At 43.2% G+C, this 19,791-nt stretch overlaps 1 protein-coding gene across 1 annotated transcript in view; it reads left to right on the top strand.

The window, feature by feature from the left end:
- The first annotated feature begins 421 nt into the window (after positions 1-421).
- Enpp2 (ectonucleotide pyrophosphatase/phosphodiesterase 2) overlaps positions 422-19,791 on the top strand; it is a 112,930-nt gene continuing 93,560 nt past the window's right edge. Inside the window, exon 1 of the mRNA XM_036207804.1 lies at positions 422-644. Coding sequence (XP_036063697.1) covers positions 624-644 — 21 coding nt within the window. The 5' untranslated portion in view covers positions 422-623. The remainder of the gene's footprint in view (positions 645-19,791) is intronic.

Below are 19,791 nucleotides of genomic sequence, written 5' to 3'. Positions count from 1 at the left end.
AAGTAACAGCATGGTTGTGAAAATCCCTTTAAAAATTGTGACATGTTGGAGGGGTGGAAATTCGGTGGTCCTCTTCCCCAGCGTACTGAAGGAACTTTCTAGACCGCGTACCCTGCTGGGTTCACCTGGAAATGCTGCTGGTTTAGGGACCCACCAGCTGGTTAGGGACGTCCCAGCAGGGAAGTCCTGCAGCAAGATCTTCAGGAAACAGGAACGAATCCTAGAGAAAGAAAGGGAAATGCACGCCACACTTCACAGACTGCTTGAAAGATGAAAAATTAACCCGGCGCCGTTGGGGGTGGAAGTGTGAATGGCGGTGCTGGACGCCGGGTCTTCAACGTCCGGACACTTTTCCTTCCCTAAAGCCATTTTAGTCAAAGGTCATGTGTGTGTCCTGTCAAAGGCCAGCTTCCAATGGAATCACTGTCCCCCGGGGATAGCGGCCCCCTGACTCCATCTGCCTTGGAGAAATCCCAAAAGCAAACGGCCCAGCGCAAACAAGCGCAGTCAGGAGTCGCGGTCCCGGGCTCAGCTCCCAGGTCCCCGGGCCACAGCCGAGGCCGTGTCCGCAGCGCCCTGGCTGGAGCGAGGCACCCGGACGCCGCCGCCGCCGCCGCCGCAGCATGAGCCGCCACGCCGATCGGGTAGGGTAGGCGCCCCTCTCTGCGCGTGCTCCATGGCTGGGGCTCCCGGGTCACGGCGGCTGCACGGTGCAGCGAGGGGCAAACCCTTGCAAAAGGCCTCCGCAGCAGCCGGGGGAAAAAAAAAAAAAAAGTCCCGGGCTTGGGCTGCCTTCCCGTGCCCTCAGCTGGACCGACTTCCAGGCTCACAAACGCGGAGCTAATTTTGAGCTGTCGTTGCCAGAGTCTGTTTGGCTTTGCAAATGCGTATCTCGTTTCTGGAAAACCAGCCGGTGTAAGTTGCAGAGAGGGGCCTGGGGACGAGTCTCAGCTCACCCACGGCTCGCGCCTGTGGCGAGGGAGCGAGCCCCTTTGGCCAGAGCCAGCCGCAGGGGGGCTGTGAGCTCTGCCCTTCTGGGACAGCCATCCTCCTGGCCTTCTTGTTTATGACTTGTTGGACAAGCACTTGGCCAGGCTGGGGAGCCCTAAAGCAGCGTTCTCCGTGCTCCTTCCTACCCTTGCCTCAAGGAGACAGACCATTTTCCCAGTGAGAAAGCCCCTTCCCTGAAGCCAGGTTCCAGCATCCAGACTGCCCTTTTGTACTTTATTTTATTTATTTTTTTTATTTGAACACGTCCTTCGGATGGATCTGACTACCTTGGGTTCTCCACTGATCACGGGTGCTTATCGTCTGGACTTGGAAGTCTCCAAGGGCAGAGCAGGTGGGCCGCAAGGAGCGGTGGTAAAAAGTTTTAGAGAAGGCTGTTTTCGCTCTGGTTTCATCTTAACAGGTTAAGCAGGGGGCCATTCATTTCTCCCTGACAAAAGGGGCGAAAACAAAAGCCCCTTTCGTGCTCAGCGGGACTCAGAGAGAGCCCTTTTCTGGGATTTGTTTACGTATTTACAGCACACCCAAGTCCACCAGACTATGAGGTTTTCTGCTCTTCTTCAGGTATTTTGTGAACTTTCCAGAGGTCGCCTCTAGCGCTGCTCAGTTTCCTTCTTGAAAAAGTGGGTGACAAGATCTCGCTGTCCTCATTTCCCACCTGTCCCTTCATACCCAGTCAGGAGCCTTGGTCCTCCACTCTGAAGAGGATCTTTTGTTGAGGGTCACCAAAGGCCTCTTTGCACCAAAAACTGTGGCGAATTTTAAAGTCGTCTTCTTCAGGCTCTTGGGACCATTTTGAATAGTTGGCTATTTGCTCTCTTGTGTCTGGACTCTTAGATTCATTCCATAATACCCACCCCTCCTCGTTCTCTACCCTTTTGAAAGTCAGCACTAATGCCATCCTGTAGGCTACATCATCTCATCCACTCCAACAGCTTCAACCACTGCGGACACATGTGATGTCAGTAGCAAGGCCTTTCTCCTAAAACATCTCCAATTAGATGTCCCACAAAGCATCGTGAAATGAAAATGTTCAAAACCGAATCTGTCTTCTCTGTTCTCCCAGCTCTGTTCTGCTGTGCTGATGGCATCCGCATCGTGCTCCACACAGAAGAATCCCTTAGGTGACTTGCTGTCTTCTCTGCCTTTCCTTCCTGTCTTCCTATTGGACGAAGTTCCTATAGGCTCCTTTTTGTTCCTATACGCACCATCTGTCCTTCGGTTGTTTGAGTTCAGGCATTGTGGTCACAGTTTGACATTAGTCTCATTGGGGACCAGTGTTGCCCAATCTGTGTCTTTACCTATACTGGTTCCTGGTCTCATTGCTGTCACAAAATATCTGACAACTTAAGGATGGAGGATTTATTTTGGCTCACTGTTAGAGGGGATAGTGTCCATTATAATGGGAAGGCTGGTGCTGGGAGCCTGAGGTGGGTGGTCACATTGTGTACTGTAGTTTTAGGAAGCCAGATGTGGGTGGGGGTTGTGCTAAAGCTGAATACTGGGACTCAGCTAGATTTTTCTTTTCCCCCTTCTTAGTCTGGGACCACAGCCCATGGGATAGTGTTGCTCACATTCAGGGTGGATACATGGTTTCCCTTGCACTCTGGAGACGCAGTCCATGACATCCACAGGTGTGCCTTTTAAATGATCCTAAACTCAGTCACTTGATCATGCCACCTTATCTCCACATTGTGTCAGGAAGTGTTCCTAAAGTGCAACATGGTCATAGACATGCTTTTTGAGATGTCTTTAGTGGATTTTCGTATTTTCCTTTTAGGAATGATGTCGGTATGTATAGGTACTATCAGACACCCCCCCCCCCCATCAGTATCAAGACTCATTTTTTTTGAAGTGACTTAGCTGATAGCCACCTTTTTTTGGAAACTTCCCACACCATCTATCTGCTCCTCTTCCAGAATGGGAAAGCAACCTTGCCATGTGCTCCCAAAACTTCCTTTTCTCTCATTATTAATCCTTACAACACTTTATTGTGGTGTTCTGGTCATCTGCCCCTCGGTGGATGATAAATACCCACAGGACACAGGACAACTGCTTTTGTCTCAGTACTGCTTTTGTCCTAGGGTCTTTAAGTCCTAGTGTCCAGTGTCTCAATTGGGATGCTTCCTGAATTCTTGTGATTGATTTTTCTTTCCTGCTTGACCTTCCTCCCCCTTCTCCCTTCCTTTCCCTTCCTCTCCCCTTCCCTTCCTTCCCCTCTCCTCTCCTCCCCACTTCTCCCCCACCTCCACTTCACTCTGGGTCTCATGTATCCCAGACTGGCTTCAAACCTGCAATACGGATGATGGACTTCTGATCTTCCAGTCTCTCCTCCCTGACTGCTGGGGTCACAGGTGTGCATCATCACACTTAGCTTTATGTAATGCTGGGGATTGAATCCAGGGCTTCATTACTGCGAGGCAGGCACTTTACTTGGGGCTGTATTCGCTAGCCCCAGAATTCTTGTGAATTCTTTTTGGAAAAGAAAAAGGAAAAAAAAAGGTAATAAAAAAAGTGTGTGTGTGTGTGTGTGTGTGTGTGTGTGTGTGTGTCTGTCTGTCTGTCTGTCTGTGTGTCTGTGTGTACATAGGAGAACAACTTTGTGGCATCAGATCTCTTTTTCCATTTTCACATGGGTTTTGGGTTTTGGGGCTTGAACTCACATCATCAGGCTTGTGTAGCAAGTACCGTTATCATGGACCCATCTTGCTAAGAGCTATTTTGTGAATCTGTATGCAGTGCAGGAATGAGTATTCTGCTCAAGCACTGCGTTAGATGAGAGAGATACAACAGCTTATGTGATTTTTTTTCTAAGATACAATAGGATAAAGAATAAAGATTCATAGGAAAAGCCAGGGTCTTCCAATTATTTTAAACAAGAAGGGTTTAGAATTTCTGGGTATTTGAGATCATGTTTCAAGTCTCTACTGTGTGATCCACATCTGAATTGGTAGGCTTTTCCTATCCCAGCATCTATCCTACCCATCCCCAGGCACTAAAGGCTTTGGTAATTTTGCCTCTGTTGACTATGAAAGCAAAGAAATCCTCCGTGGGCTGCAACCCAGCAGGACACTAGGACACTGAAAGAGAAAGTACTTGGGACTCAGAATGACCAGAGAGGAAGATCTCCAAGAGCTCTCCAGAGAACGATGGAGACTTTGGGAGGCTGCAAGTGAGAAAATGTGGTTCTGATTTTCGAAAGAGAGAGCTATGCATTTGGAAACTCAGAGAGGTGAATGGTGATTGCATTCTGTAGGGAGTTATTTAGACTTTAAGCTTTTCTTAAGCTCTTTGGGGCCATGGTTCTTTTGAGGTTTGGATGCACATTACTCTTCTTAGAAAAAAAAATGCACAAAAGACTACACACAGCATTTTGCATAAAGTTTTAGGGGGTTCATCCAAGTCTGTCCTTCAATACCCTTGAGTTGTTAAGGACTTCTGACTAAAATATCTTTAATCAAAGGGCTAATTAATTCAGTGGATATTTGGGAGAAGGGAGTAGGTGGTGGGTGGGAGCCAGCATAATCAAATTATGCATGTTTTCTGTTTTGAGAGGATCCTGTGTAATGTGTGCTAATGACCATGAACTTGGAGTCCTAGGACCTGGGCTCACGTCTCTACTCTGGCAATCACTAGTTGTGTAACTTTCTCTCTGAATGGTTATTTCATTTTCCAATTTTTAAAAGGATAGCTGGAATTTTAATGAAAATGAAGCATTTGAAAACATGTGGACTGTGCTATACTTAAAAATAAGAAGGGAATGGTGGGAAGAAGAGGAAGGTTGAGAAGGGAGGAAGATGAAGGGGCAGGTATTGAGAGAGGGATGAGATGAAGAAAGAGCAGACAAGAACAGTTCGGGAGAGAAGTGGTGCCTTCATGTGCTTAATGCTTAGAGATTTAATCTGGCAGTGAAGTTAATAGTAAAATGCGACTAAGATTAAAGTTAGGTTAAAAAAAAAGACATCTATAGTATCAAACAGAAGATGAGAGCCATTTTTCTCTGTGTTCTTCAGCCTTTAGAACACTGCATCTCGATTTCAATGCTACACATTAAGTTATTAGCAATTGCCGTTTGAACATCCACGGTGTATCATCCACTGTGTTATAAAAGGCAGACCTGATTATGTGGAGTTTGCAAGGCAGACGTTCCAGGCAAGGAACAGATGGCTTTAATTTGATGTTACACTTTGACAGAGGAAACTGTAGTTCCGATGGAACTACATAAGAAGGAGTATTTAATCCAGACTTAATGGGACGGGGTAAACTGTAGAATCGATATCTGTCTACACTGAGATTCAAAAGCTGAGTAGGGACAATCCATTGTAATTCAGCCTTTGCTGGATGCCATGTGCCCTGATTTCTTGGTGCAGTTTTAGAGTGTGCCTGTTTCTTCCTGGTAGCCAGCATGTACAAGAGAATTCTCATTTCAAACAAATGTTTTATGATTATCCATCTCCTTGATATAATTTGCATACTTGATTCCCTGATATATATTTTTAGAGAGCCCACAAGGTACTTCATGCTCACTATTTGTTACTCCCAGTAGACCTGGCCCTTGAGTGCTTACTGTGTTTACCTATAGCACCTCCTCCACCAGGAATAAATAACCTTCCTTCCAGAATCCTGTATTCTCACTGAAAAGACATCATTTCCTCAGGCCCTAACCTGAGCCACTCCATGGCCTTTATCAAGATGTCTTTCCTCTTCCTCCTCCCATTCCCAGTCCTCCACTCCTCCTCTTCCTCCTCCTCCTCCTCTTTTCCTCCTCCTCTTCCTCCTCCTCCTCTTCCTCCTCCTCCTCCTCCTCCTCCTCCTCCTCCTCCTCCTCCTCCATCTCCTTTTCTTCCTTTTCCATGAGCCTATTTAAACATGGTCAGTTGCATTATATTCCTGAGTATGTAGTTATTTTTTATATTTCATTAAGTCACTTTCCGAAATTCCTATCTTCTAGAAGTCTAGGGCTATGATCTGTGGTCACTTCCATAACCCAGCAGAGTGAATGGTGATTTGTAAAAAGCAAGTCTTCCATATGGAAAGTTTTATTTATTAAAAATGTCTGTATTTTGTCAGAAAGATGGCTCAGCAGTTAAGAGGACTTGCTCTTGTGGAGGACCTGAACTGGGTTCCTAGCACCCATATGGCAGCTGACGATCATCAATAATTCAGATTCCAGCATATCTGGTGTCATCTTTGGTCCTCCACAGGCACCAGGCACAATGTGGTACACATACATATACACAGGCAAAAACCCCACACACATAAAAGACAATAAATAAATCTAAACATAGCCATATTTTATTGTATAGGCAATACATACATTGTCTAGAAAGAGGTGAATGAAAAAAGTATAAAGAAGAAGCAAAGCAAATAGTCTAACGTCATTGTACCCAGAGATAAGCATGAGGACCCATGGGTGAACAGCCCTTCTAAATTCTTTTGTGCACTTGTGTCTTATAATGGGAGTCGTGCTTGTTGTTCTGCAACCTGTTTGGCACGTAAGAACAAACCCTGTGCCGTTATAAGTTCTTTACAAATGTGATCTTAAATGACTGAGATTAACCCCTTCCTATAACTGTCTCATTTCTTTAGTGAATTTCCATAGCTGGGCATTAGACTATTTGCGTTTTTTTTTTTTTTGTTGTTTGTTTGTTTGTTTGTTTTGATGCAGCATGAAATGCTATGATCAACTCCATGAAACATGCACCTCTGCAACCATTCTATATGAAACATTGACAGTTTCTAAAATGAGAAATCTGGTTAATGACTGAAGATAGTGTGTTGAATTGTTAAGGAAACATGATTTTTTTTAAAGGCCCCCTGACTTTTTTTTTTTTTTCATTTATACTTTGGAATTTTTTAGCTTATTTATTTTGTTATATATTGGCTACATCTAAGAGTTTCTGCACCTTTAGTTTTATACCCATAGCTTAATGAAGGCATCTAATCTGGAAATATGTCAACAGCTTGTGGGTTTTGAAAGGAAGGGTTGATAACTAATAAATCATATGAACAAATAATTGAATTTGAAGTCTAAGCACTTTGGTGACAAAATAATGTGAGATGGATTCCTGCTTATAAGCTGAATATGAGGGGAAATAAAGACAGAGCTGCAGTAAAATAAAGGTAATTCTCTGGAAAGATGGACACTGGCCAGTGTTGCGGTGTTTGGAAAAGGTGGAAGGCCATGGACTTGGATCCTTATTCTAAAGTAAATAATCAATCATTTTGGGCACTCAATAAGCAAGAACATTTCCATTGTAGAGTCGAATGCTTTAATCAGAGGAGAAACAGACCTTATTGGAAAGGACTGGAAATCTGTGTGGTCACTTCAACAGACTTAATCAAAGATGTTTTTATGGACTGAATTGTATCTCATTCCCCAAGTTCATGTGTTGGAGTCTTAGGCCCTTAGATCTCATAGTATGACTTAATTTGGAGATAGGGTTTTTAGAGGGGTCATTAAAGTAGGCAGTGAGGATGTGTCCTAACCCAATATGACGGGTGTCCTTGTACAAAGAGGAAATGTAAACATGGAGACATGCAAGGAGGGAGATGATTTGAAGAGGCACATGGGAAAAGAGGGTTCGTAAGCCAAGGAGGGTGACCTCCAAAGAAACCAACCTTCTGGTTGACGCTTGGCTCTTATACTGCTGGTTTTTAAGATGTGTACCAGTACAAACGTGTTGGTTCAGCCACTTTTTATTAATTAATTAAGTAGAATTTTTTTTAGGTCATTTTCATTCCCACTAGCCTTTTCCATCCCTCTTGCTCTCCTACTGAGACTCTTGTTCTTCCTAACAAATGCCCTCCTCCCTTCAGCTCCTCCCAACTTTTCTTGATTCACAAAGTTGAACTGTTATGACTTGCATGAGCATGAATTGGGAGTTATTTACTGGAGCATGGACAACTTAGCAATGACTATACCACCCAAGAAAATGACAGCTTATCCCAGCACCCATTAGCTGCTCATTGTCTCTCAGTGAGGGCTGAGGCATCTGGAGACCCTCCCCCATGCATAATGAAGTGGTGATGGGCACTGTCTTGAGCAGGTGACCACAATTCATGACTGCAATGTCTGTGTCATGTCTAGAAGACCTTGTTTTACAGCACTCTTCCTCAACCTCTGGCTCCTGCACTTTCTACCCCCCTTTCCAGATGTTATCCAAGCCTTGGGGGAGTGATACAGATGTCCTGTAAGGGACCACCCACTCTGAAGTCACTTTCTTTTCAAGCTTGGCTCAATCTCTTTCAGTGGTACTTTGTTATGGCACCTGTGGATGACCAATGCACACTTTCTGATATCATCCTACCCTGAGTGTGTTTTGTCCAGTAACACTCACCGTTTGTTTTCAGTCACCAGGAATTCTGCTGTTGCAAATGTGAGCATAGTAAGATGACAGTGCTTTGTGGCTTACAACTTGTAAAGAACTTTTATCTCCACACTTGCTTTTGAACTTGACAATGTTTGCAGTGAGAATTATTTCTTCTCCACTCAAAGGATTTGCTGACTGACAGGATAGGCTCTCTCAGTATACAATTTGATTACTGACAAAGCCAACTGCACAACTTTGGATATCTTGGATATAATTGAGTTTTTCCATCATTAATACTGTTCACATATTAATTCAACATAGTGACATGAGGTGTGCCTAACATTTTCCTGGAAGCTGCTCGACTTTAATCAACAGGAACAAATGCAAGATTATCGCACTTTTTCCTTGGGTGACCTAAGCTTGTTCTTGGCACCCATGAGTGTGAAATGCTCGATTGTCTCACAATGTTTTGGTGGCTTCTACCCAGGGGACTTATTAGTTCTGAACCTTGGGGTTAATTCCATAAGAATGCAATTCCTTTCTTTCCTCTGAGAACAAAATGTTGCTTGTGTTGATTATCTCCATTATATGATAAAACCAGAGTTTTCAAAATGGTGAGCCACGGTGATCTATATAGATAGGACATCAGATTTAGTGGAAACAAAATATATAACAACAAAATCTCAAGATGCTCCAATTAATTTTAATGGAATATCTTTCTAGTGTTAAAAACACTAAAAACATGTATCTAGAAACTATATCCAAAATATACTAGGGAGTAGAGAGTAGACCTGTTTCAACACGTCACTATTTTATAAGGCTATATGAAAATTATACATTTATTTTAGTAACACTTCAGAGGCCATTGACAAAATTAAATGTCTTTGGTATTGGTTGGGGTTTTTATTTCACTTTTTTAAACCTCATTTGAAAGCACTAGAACTGCACTTGGGATAGCTATTTTTGATAACTTGTCTTCTAGGGGTCATGCAAAGCACTTACATCAATTATCACATATGGTCTTCAAAACCAAGGCTTGGCAGGGCTGGAGAGATGGGGTAATAGTGAAGAGTACTTGCTGCTCTTGCAGTCATCCAGGGGCTGTTTCCAGAACCCACAAGGTGGTCCACACCCTTTTGTAATGCCAGATGTCAGTTCCAGGGGATCCTGTACTTTCTTCTGATCTCCATATATTTTTTAAATTGCTTGTTAATATGTATATTATTAACAACAACCAAGAGTTGGCAAACTATAGCCTATGGGCCAAATCTAGTTTTACTTATTGTTTTTGTTTGCCCGGCTTTTTTTTTTTTTTTTTTTTTTAAGCACCAAATCAAAGTTTATTTTACATATGCAGGACAGAAAACAGCAAAAAGAAGAAGCTTTTTCATGAAGCCAACTTAAAAAAAAAAAAAAAAGGGCTCTTTAGAAATAGAAAAGGACAGGATTTTGGGGCTGGAGAGATGGCTCAGAGGTTAAGAGCACTGACTGCTCTTCCAGAGGTCCTGAGTTCAATTCCCAGCACTCACATGGTGGCTTACAACCATCTGTAATGAGATCTAGTACCCTCTTCTGTATGCATAATAAATAAATAAGTCTTTTTTAAAAAAAGATTTATATTTAAGCTGGGTGGTGGTGGCACATGCCTTTAATCCCAGCACTTGGGAGGCAGAGGCAGGCGGATCTCTGTGAGTTCGAGGCCAGCCTGGGCTACCAAGTGAGTTCCAGGAAAAGTACAAAGTTACACAGGGAAACCCTGTCTGGGGGGGTGAGGGGGGAAAGCGTTGGGGATTTAGCTCAGTGGTAGAGTGCTTGCCTAGCAAGCGCAAGGCCCTGGGTTCAATCCTCAGCTCAAAAAAAAAAGAAGGACAGGGGCCTAGGATGTGCAATGTAGAGTCGTTGACTAGCATGCATGGCATCCTAGGTTCAACCCCCAGCACCACATAAACTGGTGTGTGGATTATAAACCATTAATGTGGTGCTGGGGGTTGAACCTAGTATGCCATGCATGCTAGTACTCACACTTGAGAGGTGGATGCAGAAGGGTCAGGAATTCAAGATCATCCTTAGCAACTTGGATACAAGAGACCCACCCTGTCTAGTTGGGAGGAGGAAGGAAATTAAGGGAATATTCGAGAGACAAGAGAGGGTGATAGGGTATGAATATGATCAAAATACATTATGTACATATGTACATATGAGAATGTTGCTATGAAAAATTAACATATGCCAATAAAGACTTTTGTGAAAGTAATGTCAGGTATGGTATCTCATAACTATAACCTCATCTCTTAGAAGACTGATGCCATGGAAACAGTCCAGGATACAGAAAGAGACCCATTCTCAAATAAGCAAACCAAAATACGAATGAGAAAAGAATGGGGCTAGACAGGTAACATAATGATTAAGAGCAATGACTGCTCGTTCAGAGGACCTAGGCTCAACTCTCAGCACTTACATGGCAGCTCACAGCCCAGTTGCATGAAATCCTATTCCCTCTTCTGACTTCCAGGCACCAGGTGCCCAGACATGCATCCAGCCAGACACATAAAACAATAACCATTTAAAATTTCAAGAAAGCAACATCTAGAAAGGTGAATCTAACATCTTAGCTGCACCAGGTTGAGCCTACATTTTTAATTAGTTCCCACATAATAATTCTCATGCTGCTGATTAGGAGATCTAAACACAGTTGTCTACCTGTCTATGTACCTATTTATGTACTTTCTTTTTTAAAGGTGATAATATTGTTTTTCTTTAAAAATATTTTATTACATTTATTGAAGGTGTTATTATTATTCTCATGCGCAGAGTGAACAAAATGGACACCTAAGTGGTTAAGTAACTTTGGAAAGATTCTCAGTAAATCTTAAAATTCATAGTGAAGTCCACTGAATTCCAAAGTGTCTACTCAGGCTATCACCAAGGTAGAGTGTACATCTAATTTGTTCTTCTGGACTTAACAATGAGGAAAGTGATTTGTGATTTCTGATTAAATGTTCATCCAACCCAAGGATACATCTGACAGAGTGGAATAGTGGCTAAGTACTCAGGTTGTGCAACCCCACTGTCTAAATCACAGCTCTGTCATTAAAGTTTCTGTACCTGCTTTCTCCCCTGCATAAATTATAGATAATAATAGTAGTACCTATTTGTATGATTAAATGAGATCATATCTCAAAGGAAATCCATGAACACTGGACATGCAATACAGAAGACATTTGCTAACTTTATTTCAAATCAGATCTTTTTAGTTATTATTTTAATTTTTATATATTTTAAGTTTGATTTTATGTGCAGGAATATTTTGCCTCCCTATGTGTATGTATGTGTATCATATGTGTTCCTGAAGCCCACAATGGTGAGAAGAGGGCATCGGTTTCCCTGGAATTGGAGTTACAGATTGTACCCAAAGCACTTCCCATAGTTGGCTGTCAGAGCATCTCAATCTGGAAGTTCACAGAACACAGCCATCTGTTGGGTAATGGAGAAGCAAGGAAACTCTCCTGCTTCTTTGTAAGACATGACTTTGGCTTGACCACATTCTTTAGTCCCTTGGCTGGACACAAGTTCCTAGGAAAGGTCTGTTGTGAGGCATTCCAGGCATTCATCCATTGCAGGCTGGACCTGGACCTTTCTTTGCAGTCATCTTTGATATTTATAGTATAAATATTCACTTCCAGAATCTCCAAATTGACTAAAAATGCCATCTGAGCTGCCCGAGAGGAACCTGCCTGCACAATGTAAGATAAACCACTTGCTTTCATCTTTAGCTCGAAGATGAGGTATGCACAGGAAAAAGCAATCAGCTTGTTTTAATATTCCTCACCCTCCTGAGCGGTGGGAATGGTAGTGATTACATGTTGTATATCAAGCTGTTCTAGCTTCATTTCTGTTGCTATGATAAAATATCCCAACATAAAGCAGCTTAGGGGGAGAAGGATTTTTTAGTTACAATTCCAGATTGCAGTCCATTGTTGTGGGGAAGTCACAGAGGCAGGGGCTTGGGACATCTGGTCACAACCCAGGGAGAAATGAATGCACACATGCTGTCTGCTTGCTTATGATCAACTAGCTTTCTTTATTTAAAAAAACAAAACAAAACAAAACATTTATTTTATATACATGAATGTTTCTTCTGCATGTATTTATGTGTACTGTGTGTGCTCACCCATAGAGGTCAGAATCCCCTGGCCCTGGAGTTACTGATGGTTGTAAACCACCATGGAGTTTACATGTGGTGTCGGGAACTAACCCCAGTCCTCTGCTCTTACAACAGCTCTCTGAAATGTCAAGTTTTTTCCTCTCTCTCTCTCTAAAAGATTTATTTATTGTGTATTATGTATACAGTGTTCTGCCTGCATGCCAGATCTCATTACAGACGGTTGTGAGCTACCATGTAGTTGCTGGGAATTGAACTCAGGACCTCTGGAAGAGCAGCCAATGCTCTTAACCACTGAGCCATCTCTCCAGTCCGTCAAGTTATCTCTTAAGTATTAGCTTTCTTCTCTTTCATATGGTTTAGGGCTCATTGTAAGGATTGGTGCTGCCCACAGTGGGCTGAATCAATTAATAACCAGCATGATGCCCAGCCACCAGACTTGCCTACAGGTCAGTATGATTTAGGTAATTCATTAATTGAGACTCTTTTCCCAGATAATTCAAGGTTGTACAAATTGACATTTAAAGCCAAACATTATAGAAACATATTGGTCTTCTGAGATGATTGGGAGACATGGTTGTTCCCGAAGAAGGATGGGCATGGAAGTCTAGGGACACTGTGTACAAACTGTGAAATGGATTGTTAATATGAAGTGACTTAAGTCCCAGTCATGATGTCTAGAGACTCTGCTGAAGTGAAGCAGAAGCAGGACTTTTGCGTGGTTTGGATTCCTTAGAGCAGGAATAAGAAAATAGCATTATTTTTTTCTGGGATTAGGTTCAACATTCCTCTTGGACCTAGAAAAGTCTTGAAAGCTGTGGGCATAGGGCTGGGGTGAACAGCCTAGAGAGATGGACAGAGAAGTCTGTAGTATGTCACAAGGACTATATTAGTTACTTTTTGTTGCTGAAATAAATACCATGACCAAGAGTGACTTATAGAAGAAAGAGTTTATTTTGACATGCAGTTCCAGAAGGATGAGTCTGTCACGGTGGAGAGGCATGGTGGCAAGTAGTGGACATGGTGTTCAAAACAGGATGCTGAGAGATCACATCCTCAACCATATCTTGAAACAGAGAGAGAAAACTGAAAATAGGAGAGCTGAAGCTCTCAAATCCCGTCCCCAGTGTCATACTTCCTCCAGCAAGTCTGCATCTCCTAAATCTCTCCAAACAGTGCCACCAAATGGGGACCAAACGTTCAAATGCCAGAGCCTATGGGAGACACTCTCATTTCAACTGCCATAGGGACCGAGGCTGAAGGACCAAGGCTGAAGGACTGTTCCCTGATTCATTTGCTTGTGTGCCACAACTCTCCATATTACATTTTCATTTTTCTATCTCCTCCGTCAGCATATTCTTCTGTCATTAATTTATTCAACAAGTGTTGACTGTAGTCTCTGTGCACCAAGCATTGTGTAAAGCTTGGGGGAAGACACAGCCTGACTCTCCAGGCCACTGGGAACACACTCAAGTCAGGGGGTAGGTAAGTGTTGTATGACAGGAACATGGCAGGGGACAGGGGACATCAAAAACAAGGTGTGAAAGAGGATCCGGGTGGTTGGGGAAGGCTTCTCTTGGAACTGAGGGCTTGACAAGAAGAGAGGTTAAGTGAGCCATGGCTTCCAAACTCAGGCAATTAGTAAGCAAAGACACTGAAGCTAGGACGAAGATGTACCTGATTCTTTTTTTCTTTCTTTCTTTCTTTTTTTTTGGTGCTGAGGATCGAACCCAGGGCCTTGTGGTTGCTAGGCAAGTGCTCTACCACTGAGCTAAATCCCCAACCCCTCTGATGCTTTTTTTAAAATTAATTAATAGTTTGTATTTAATTGTTTTTTTCATTCAGGGGCTGGAGAGATGGCTCTGAAGTTAAGAGCACTGACTGTTCTTCCAGAGGTCCTGAGTTCAATTCTCAGCAACAGCCAAGTGGCTCACAACCATCTGTAGAGGGATCTGATGCTCTTCTGGTGTGCAAGCATACATGCAGACAGAACACTGTATATTGGGATTCTGCCCTCACTCCTGCACATGCACAGTTTGGGGTCTTGTGTCTTACATCATCAGCGGGTGCTGGTGACTACACACTAGAGGCATGGTCACACAAGCTGTACCTTCAAAGCCAGATGCAGACCCCACACTCTGTCTGCTCTGCTCCCCCTGACCACCACCATCTTTCTCTCTCTCCAGGCCTGGCTCTCTTCTTTCTCCTTCCTCCTGTCCCCTCCTAATAAAGCTCTAAAAACTAACACTGGGTTCTGTCATGACCATGACCTTTCCATGGAGTAACCAATGCTACCACCAGCACCGATTATCATCCTTTCACCCTTTCACTAATACATAACAAATAAATAAACAAATAATTAATTATTAATTAATTAATTAATTAATTTTCCTTTCCCCTTTCACAACTTCTCTCAGGTCCTCTTCACCTCCCTACACACCCAACTTGTAAGCAAACAAAAAAACACAAATGAAAATCAAAACAAAGGATGGTATGATGGCCCACTCCTTTAATCCCAGCAGAGGCAGGAAGACAGGAGAATCTGTGGGAGTTTGAGACCAGCCTGGTGTGCAAAGTGAATTCCACGACAGCCAAAGCCTGCTACACAGAGAAATCCTGTATCGAAAAACCCACACCCAGGGCAGTGGTGACGCATGCCTTTAATCCCAGGACTCAGGAGGCAGAGGCAGGCAGATCTCCGTGAGTTTGAGGCCAGCCTGGGCTACAGAGTGAGTTCCAGGAAAGGCGCAAAGCCACACAGAGAAACACTGTCTCAAAAAACAAACAAACCAAAACAAACAAACACACAAAAAACCTCACACCCACGTACACACACACACACACACACACACACACACGAAGAAAGAAAGGAAGAAAGAAAAAGAGTCAAACCAAATAGAAAACAAAACCCTGCAAGACAAAAGCCACAAAAACAAAGCAAAAAGCACACAAGAAAACATGGAGTTTGTGTTGGCCAACTACTCCTGGGCATGGAGTCTGCCCTGACATGTAATTGATAAGTTCAGTGACACTCTATTGGAAAAAACTGATTTTCCCTTTCCCAGCAGGTATCAGTTGCAAATAGCTTCTGGTTAGGGGCTGGCGCTTTGTGTCGACCTCCACTTCTCCATGCTGGGATTTTGTCTGGTTTGAACCTGTACAGGTCTTGTGCACCATGTCACAGTCTTTGTGTAGCTGGCTCTCAAGATCTGCCTGCATTTCATTACATCTTTAAAGGATTGTATCACTCTCAAAGGTTTATATTTAGCTGTGCAACAGCTTGAACAATGGGAGGAAACAGTCATGTCTTTACTCACCCTCTCTGATGCCATGCTGTGCATGTAAATGCCCAATGCAAAGCCCTTTGTGCAGCTGTGAACACCAGGACCCAGCCTTGTTGAGAGAAGCATTGTTAGGCTAGAGGGATAACGCAAAGTGTCCAAGCTCATCAAATTCATCACAATGCCCTCTTTACTCCATAGCAGGGCAGCTCTCAATTAACATTCAGGGCACACACTTACCGCTTGTTGATTGCTTTTGTTCTTAGACAAATTCAAGTCTAATAAATTAACAAATGTGGGCGCTCAGGTCACAGGTTTGGTTGGGAGTTGAGGCTAGACTGATGTTAGCAAGTGGCCTTCGCACTGAGAACAGTATCAGTGGCACTGACAATTTTCCCCATCTTCCCACTGCCAGAGGAAGATGGCAAGAGCTGAAAGTTCGAATTGTGGCCATCCTTTTGTCCATTTGAAATGTCTTTCTGGGGAATGAGGCCTGGGAAGCTCAAGTATCTCTGTGCCAGCCATTGTAGAACTTTTTGTACATGATGGAAGTGCAATCCTTGTCTTGAAGGAGCTTTTTAATGTATCATTGCAGTGGAGAAGACATGGTGAGGAGGAGGGACCATGAACTTTGAACCATTCAGGTTCTGGGATCTGATTCTTACTCCGCCACCATGTGATTGACCAAAGGATAGCTTCTTTCTGGTTTTTCCTATCCTCATTAATAAAATGTATATGACAATGCATGTAAACAGTTAGTATGTGGTGGTTTTATTGCCACCCTTGCTGCATTTTTTATTGTTATTAACACAATCCTGCCGAGTCCGGCTCTGTCACTTTGCCTTATTCTTCCGTCACCACTCTTCCCACCAGTTGCTGTACTTCACACACAGTGTTCTTTCTCAGCCGGCAGGAACGTAGGCTCCGTGAGCAGGTGTTTGGGCGTCTTTTGTGACCTGCTGATGTCATTTGAGCCCAGAACAGGTCTGGGAACACTCATGTCATCGGGTCACACTGAGCACAGTGTTATTGTTAAGGTTGGGTTGTGAGGAATGTCTGAGGTAAAGCCACACTGAGTGGCTCTGTCGGTTGTTGACCCTTGTCCTTAGCACTGGCATCTCAAACTGTGTTGTAGCTGAGTCAAGCGACGTGGGGATCGTCAGTAGTAGGATCCTATGAGATCGATGGCAAACATACATGTGTCCGAATTTTGATCCGTTCTCAGGAAGAAAAGGAAATACCTGCAGAAAAAGAGAGGAGATTAGGAGTAGGAGAGAAGAATGACCTTTATGACCTGAGACCATAGATTAACAGCTGTGACAGAGATTTACCCAACCCCAAGACTTAGGAGGCACCCCAAACCAGCTGCATCAGTCAGGGGGCACAAGAGGAGAGTGCCGAGAGAATGCCCCCAAACTGCTATGGTGCCTAAATGAGAAATTGCCCTGGACAGAATCCATTCTGTTTCCAAACTGTGGAGAGTCCTCTCACACCCTTCCTAATGTTCCCTCCTAATGAAACGCTGGAGGGGTTTTGTTGAAGGTAATGTAACTAACGTGCTGTAGCACAATGTACTGGAGCAAAAGCTTCTCAGCAGCTGGACTCTGCTTAAGGAGACCTGAATCTGAATGCTGGCTTTGTCCCTTGCTGGGTGTGTGAACCTGGGCAAGTGGCTGAAGTTTCTCTGTGCCTTTGAAAATAAGTTGAATCTAGAATGGATCTATAAGGGACTTATAGTTCAACTCTAAGCTGAATATATAATGGAATCTATAATGTTCAGGGTCATTGAAAGTGTTAGTGAGGTCACCTCTGTTTAAGGTCTGATACATTCCAGGGGCTTCATTGAGAGCAGCCATGGTTATAAACAATTGACAGGACACAGATCATTTGATTCAGGAAGGCACGGTGGCTGTGACCATTTTTTGTATGAGGAGCTGGAGGTCTAGTGAGCTTTCCCAACTCCCTCCAGGCCACATGGTCAGTAAGCATCCAAGTTCTGATCCTGACCAAGGCTGACAGCCCAGGATTTTGGTAATTAGCAAGTTGTATAACATTTCTCCCAAGAACAGCAGAAGCTTAGCTGGGTAGAGTAAGGTCCAGAACTTCAGCACCCTCTTGCATAATCTTCTGCTTGGCCGTCTGAGGTTGTTGGATTTAATAAATATACTGGCTTACTGTTTGCAAGGCATAGTGAAAGAGCTATAAGGCTAGGACAGGCAATACAAGGTCAGTTTGTATCATGATTTCTTTTTTCCAGATTAGTTCAGAGGGATATTGCTTCATCTCACCTCTTTCAAAAGATTTTGTGAGAAGTATTTCTTGCTCCTTTTTATTAAATCACATTCTTTTACTGACATAGGTAAATAGACCATATCTGATATCTATTGATCTATCCATATTCTATTCTCTGTATGGATTTCTTCTAGGAGATGGAAGGGCAAGAACATGTAGATATAGGAGTCCTTACCTTCCCCTTCCTCACAGAGAAAAAGAAACAGTTCTGCTTGTTTAGTTTGCTTGGACTACTCTTTTCAGGTTATTGCAGAGACCCATGGGCTCCTTGACAAGGTTTTATGGAGACAGAGAAAGAGTAGGTACCTAGGGTTGGAAAGGATCTTAGAGGCCTTTGAGTCAACTGCCCTCTCAATTGAGACATTGTGCAGGAATTATTGAACAGTCACGGGGGTTTTCTGCCAAAGGAGAGTTTATCTCACCATATGTGAGGCTCTCATTATAGACCGCAAAGTCCTGCATGAACCACTGGCCATTGTGATATTGGCTCTTACTGTTTCTCCACTCTACTCTCTCCAGCTACACTGATGTCTCTGAACATACCAGCCCGCTCCTACCACAGGGCCTTTACACTTACCATCCCTTTGAAGAAATTCCTGGGCCCTCCTTATTTTTTTCAGGCTTCCGATCAGATGTCATCTTTGGGGAAAGACCTTTGTCACTGTCTAATAGACTGTTGCTACTCCTCTGCTCTGGTTTCCTTATTAATTGCCAACTACTCGATACTATATTTCTTCTCTTACCAAAATGTGGGAAATACACGGTAGAGACTATATCCTCAGTATATAACATATATTAGGCACTCATTGAACTCAAATGAAAGTTTGTTGAATGAATACATGAATGAGTGACTTAATAAAGTGTGTAATAGAGACACCCTCTATTTCAGGGTTCCTAGTTTTGTAGTGATATCTTAACATAACATACCTAGAGGTGTCTGGATAGCACCATACTCAGCAGAAATAAATGCTTTTAGCAGAGCTGGGGAGTCCTTACCTATTAAAGGAGCCTAAGATCAGGCAGGGTCACTGAGAGCTGTGGGCAAGCATGGGCACCTGTGGACCTTGGTTCTCACAGAACTCCTAGGTGCCTTCTGCAAAAGTCGTTGATAATATTAGCTTCTCTTTATGTGGATGTATAAGCAAGAATGTGTATTTCCAGAAGGTTATTCCAAATGAATTAATTCCTCTGTCTCTGACTCATTCTGTCTCATTTTTAATGTCTTAATTTTACCCTGTCAAGATACATTTAGGAACTACCTATGGAGACCAAACTGCTTTGAAATCATAGAGATCTGCCTCCCAAGTGCTGTGATTAAAGAAATGCACCACCACACCTGACTGGGTTACATTTAAATTTAATTCAGTCCATGGCAGCTAGCCACTCACTGAAATGTTGATTTCAAGAACATTTTAAACTTGTGGTTCAGGAACCAAAAAGCTACCACTTCTCCTCTGGAGAAGTTTCTAGATGGATTTATGTCGGCGGATTTTTCTTTGGGCCTGCCAGCTCACAAATCGAGACACAGACTCATTATTAATTATAAATGCTTGGTCTATCACTTAGGCTTGTCTCACTAGCTCTTATAACTTAAATTATCCTGTTTCTATTCATCTACATGTTGCCATGTGACTTGTGTCTTTTACCTCTCCTCCTGCATGTCTTGCTTCCTCTGCATCTGGCTGGTGACCCCTCCTTTCTTCTTCCCCGAAACCTCTCTGTCCCCAGAAGTCCC

Source organism: Onychomys torridus, chromosome 16, assembly GCF_903995425.1.
Source record: "Onychomys torridus chromosome 16, mOncTor1.1, whole genome shotgun sequence".
Taxonomy (NCBI): Eukaryota; Metazoa; Chordata; class Mammalia; order Rodentia; family Cricetidae; genus Onychomys; species Onychomys torridus.
This window is presented reverse-complemented; position numbering and strand designations above follow the sequence as displayed.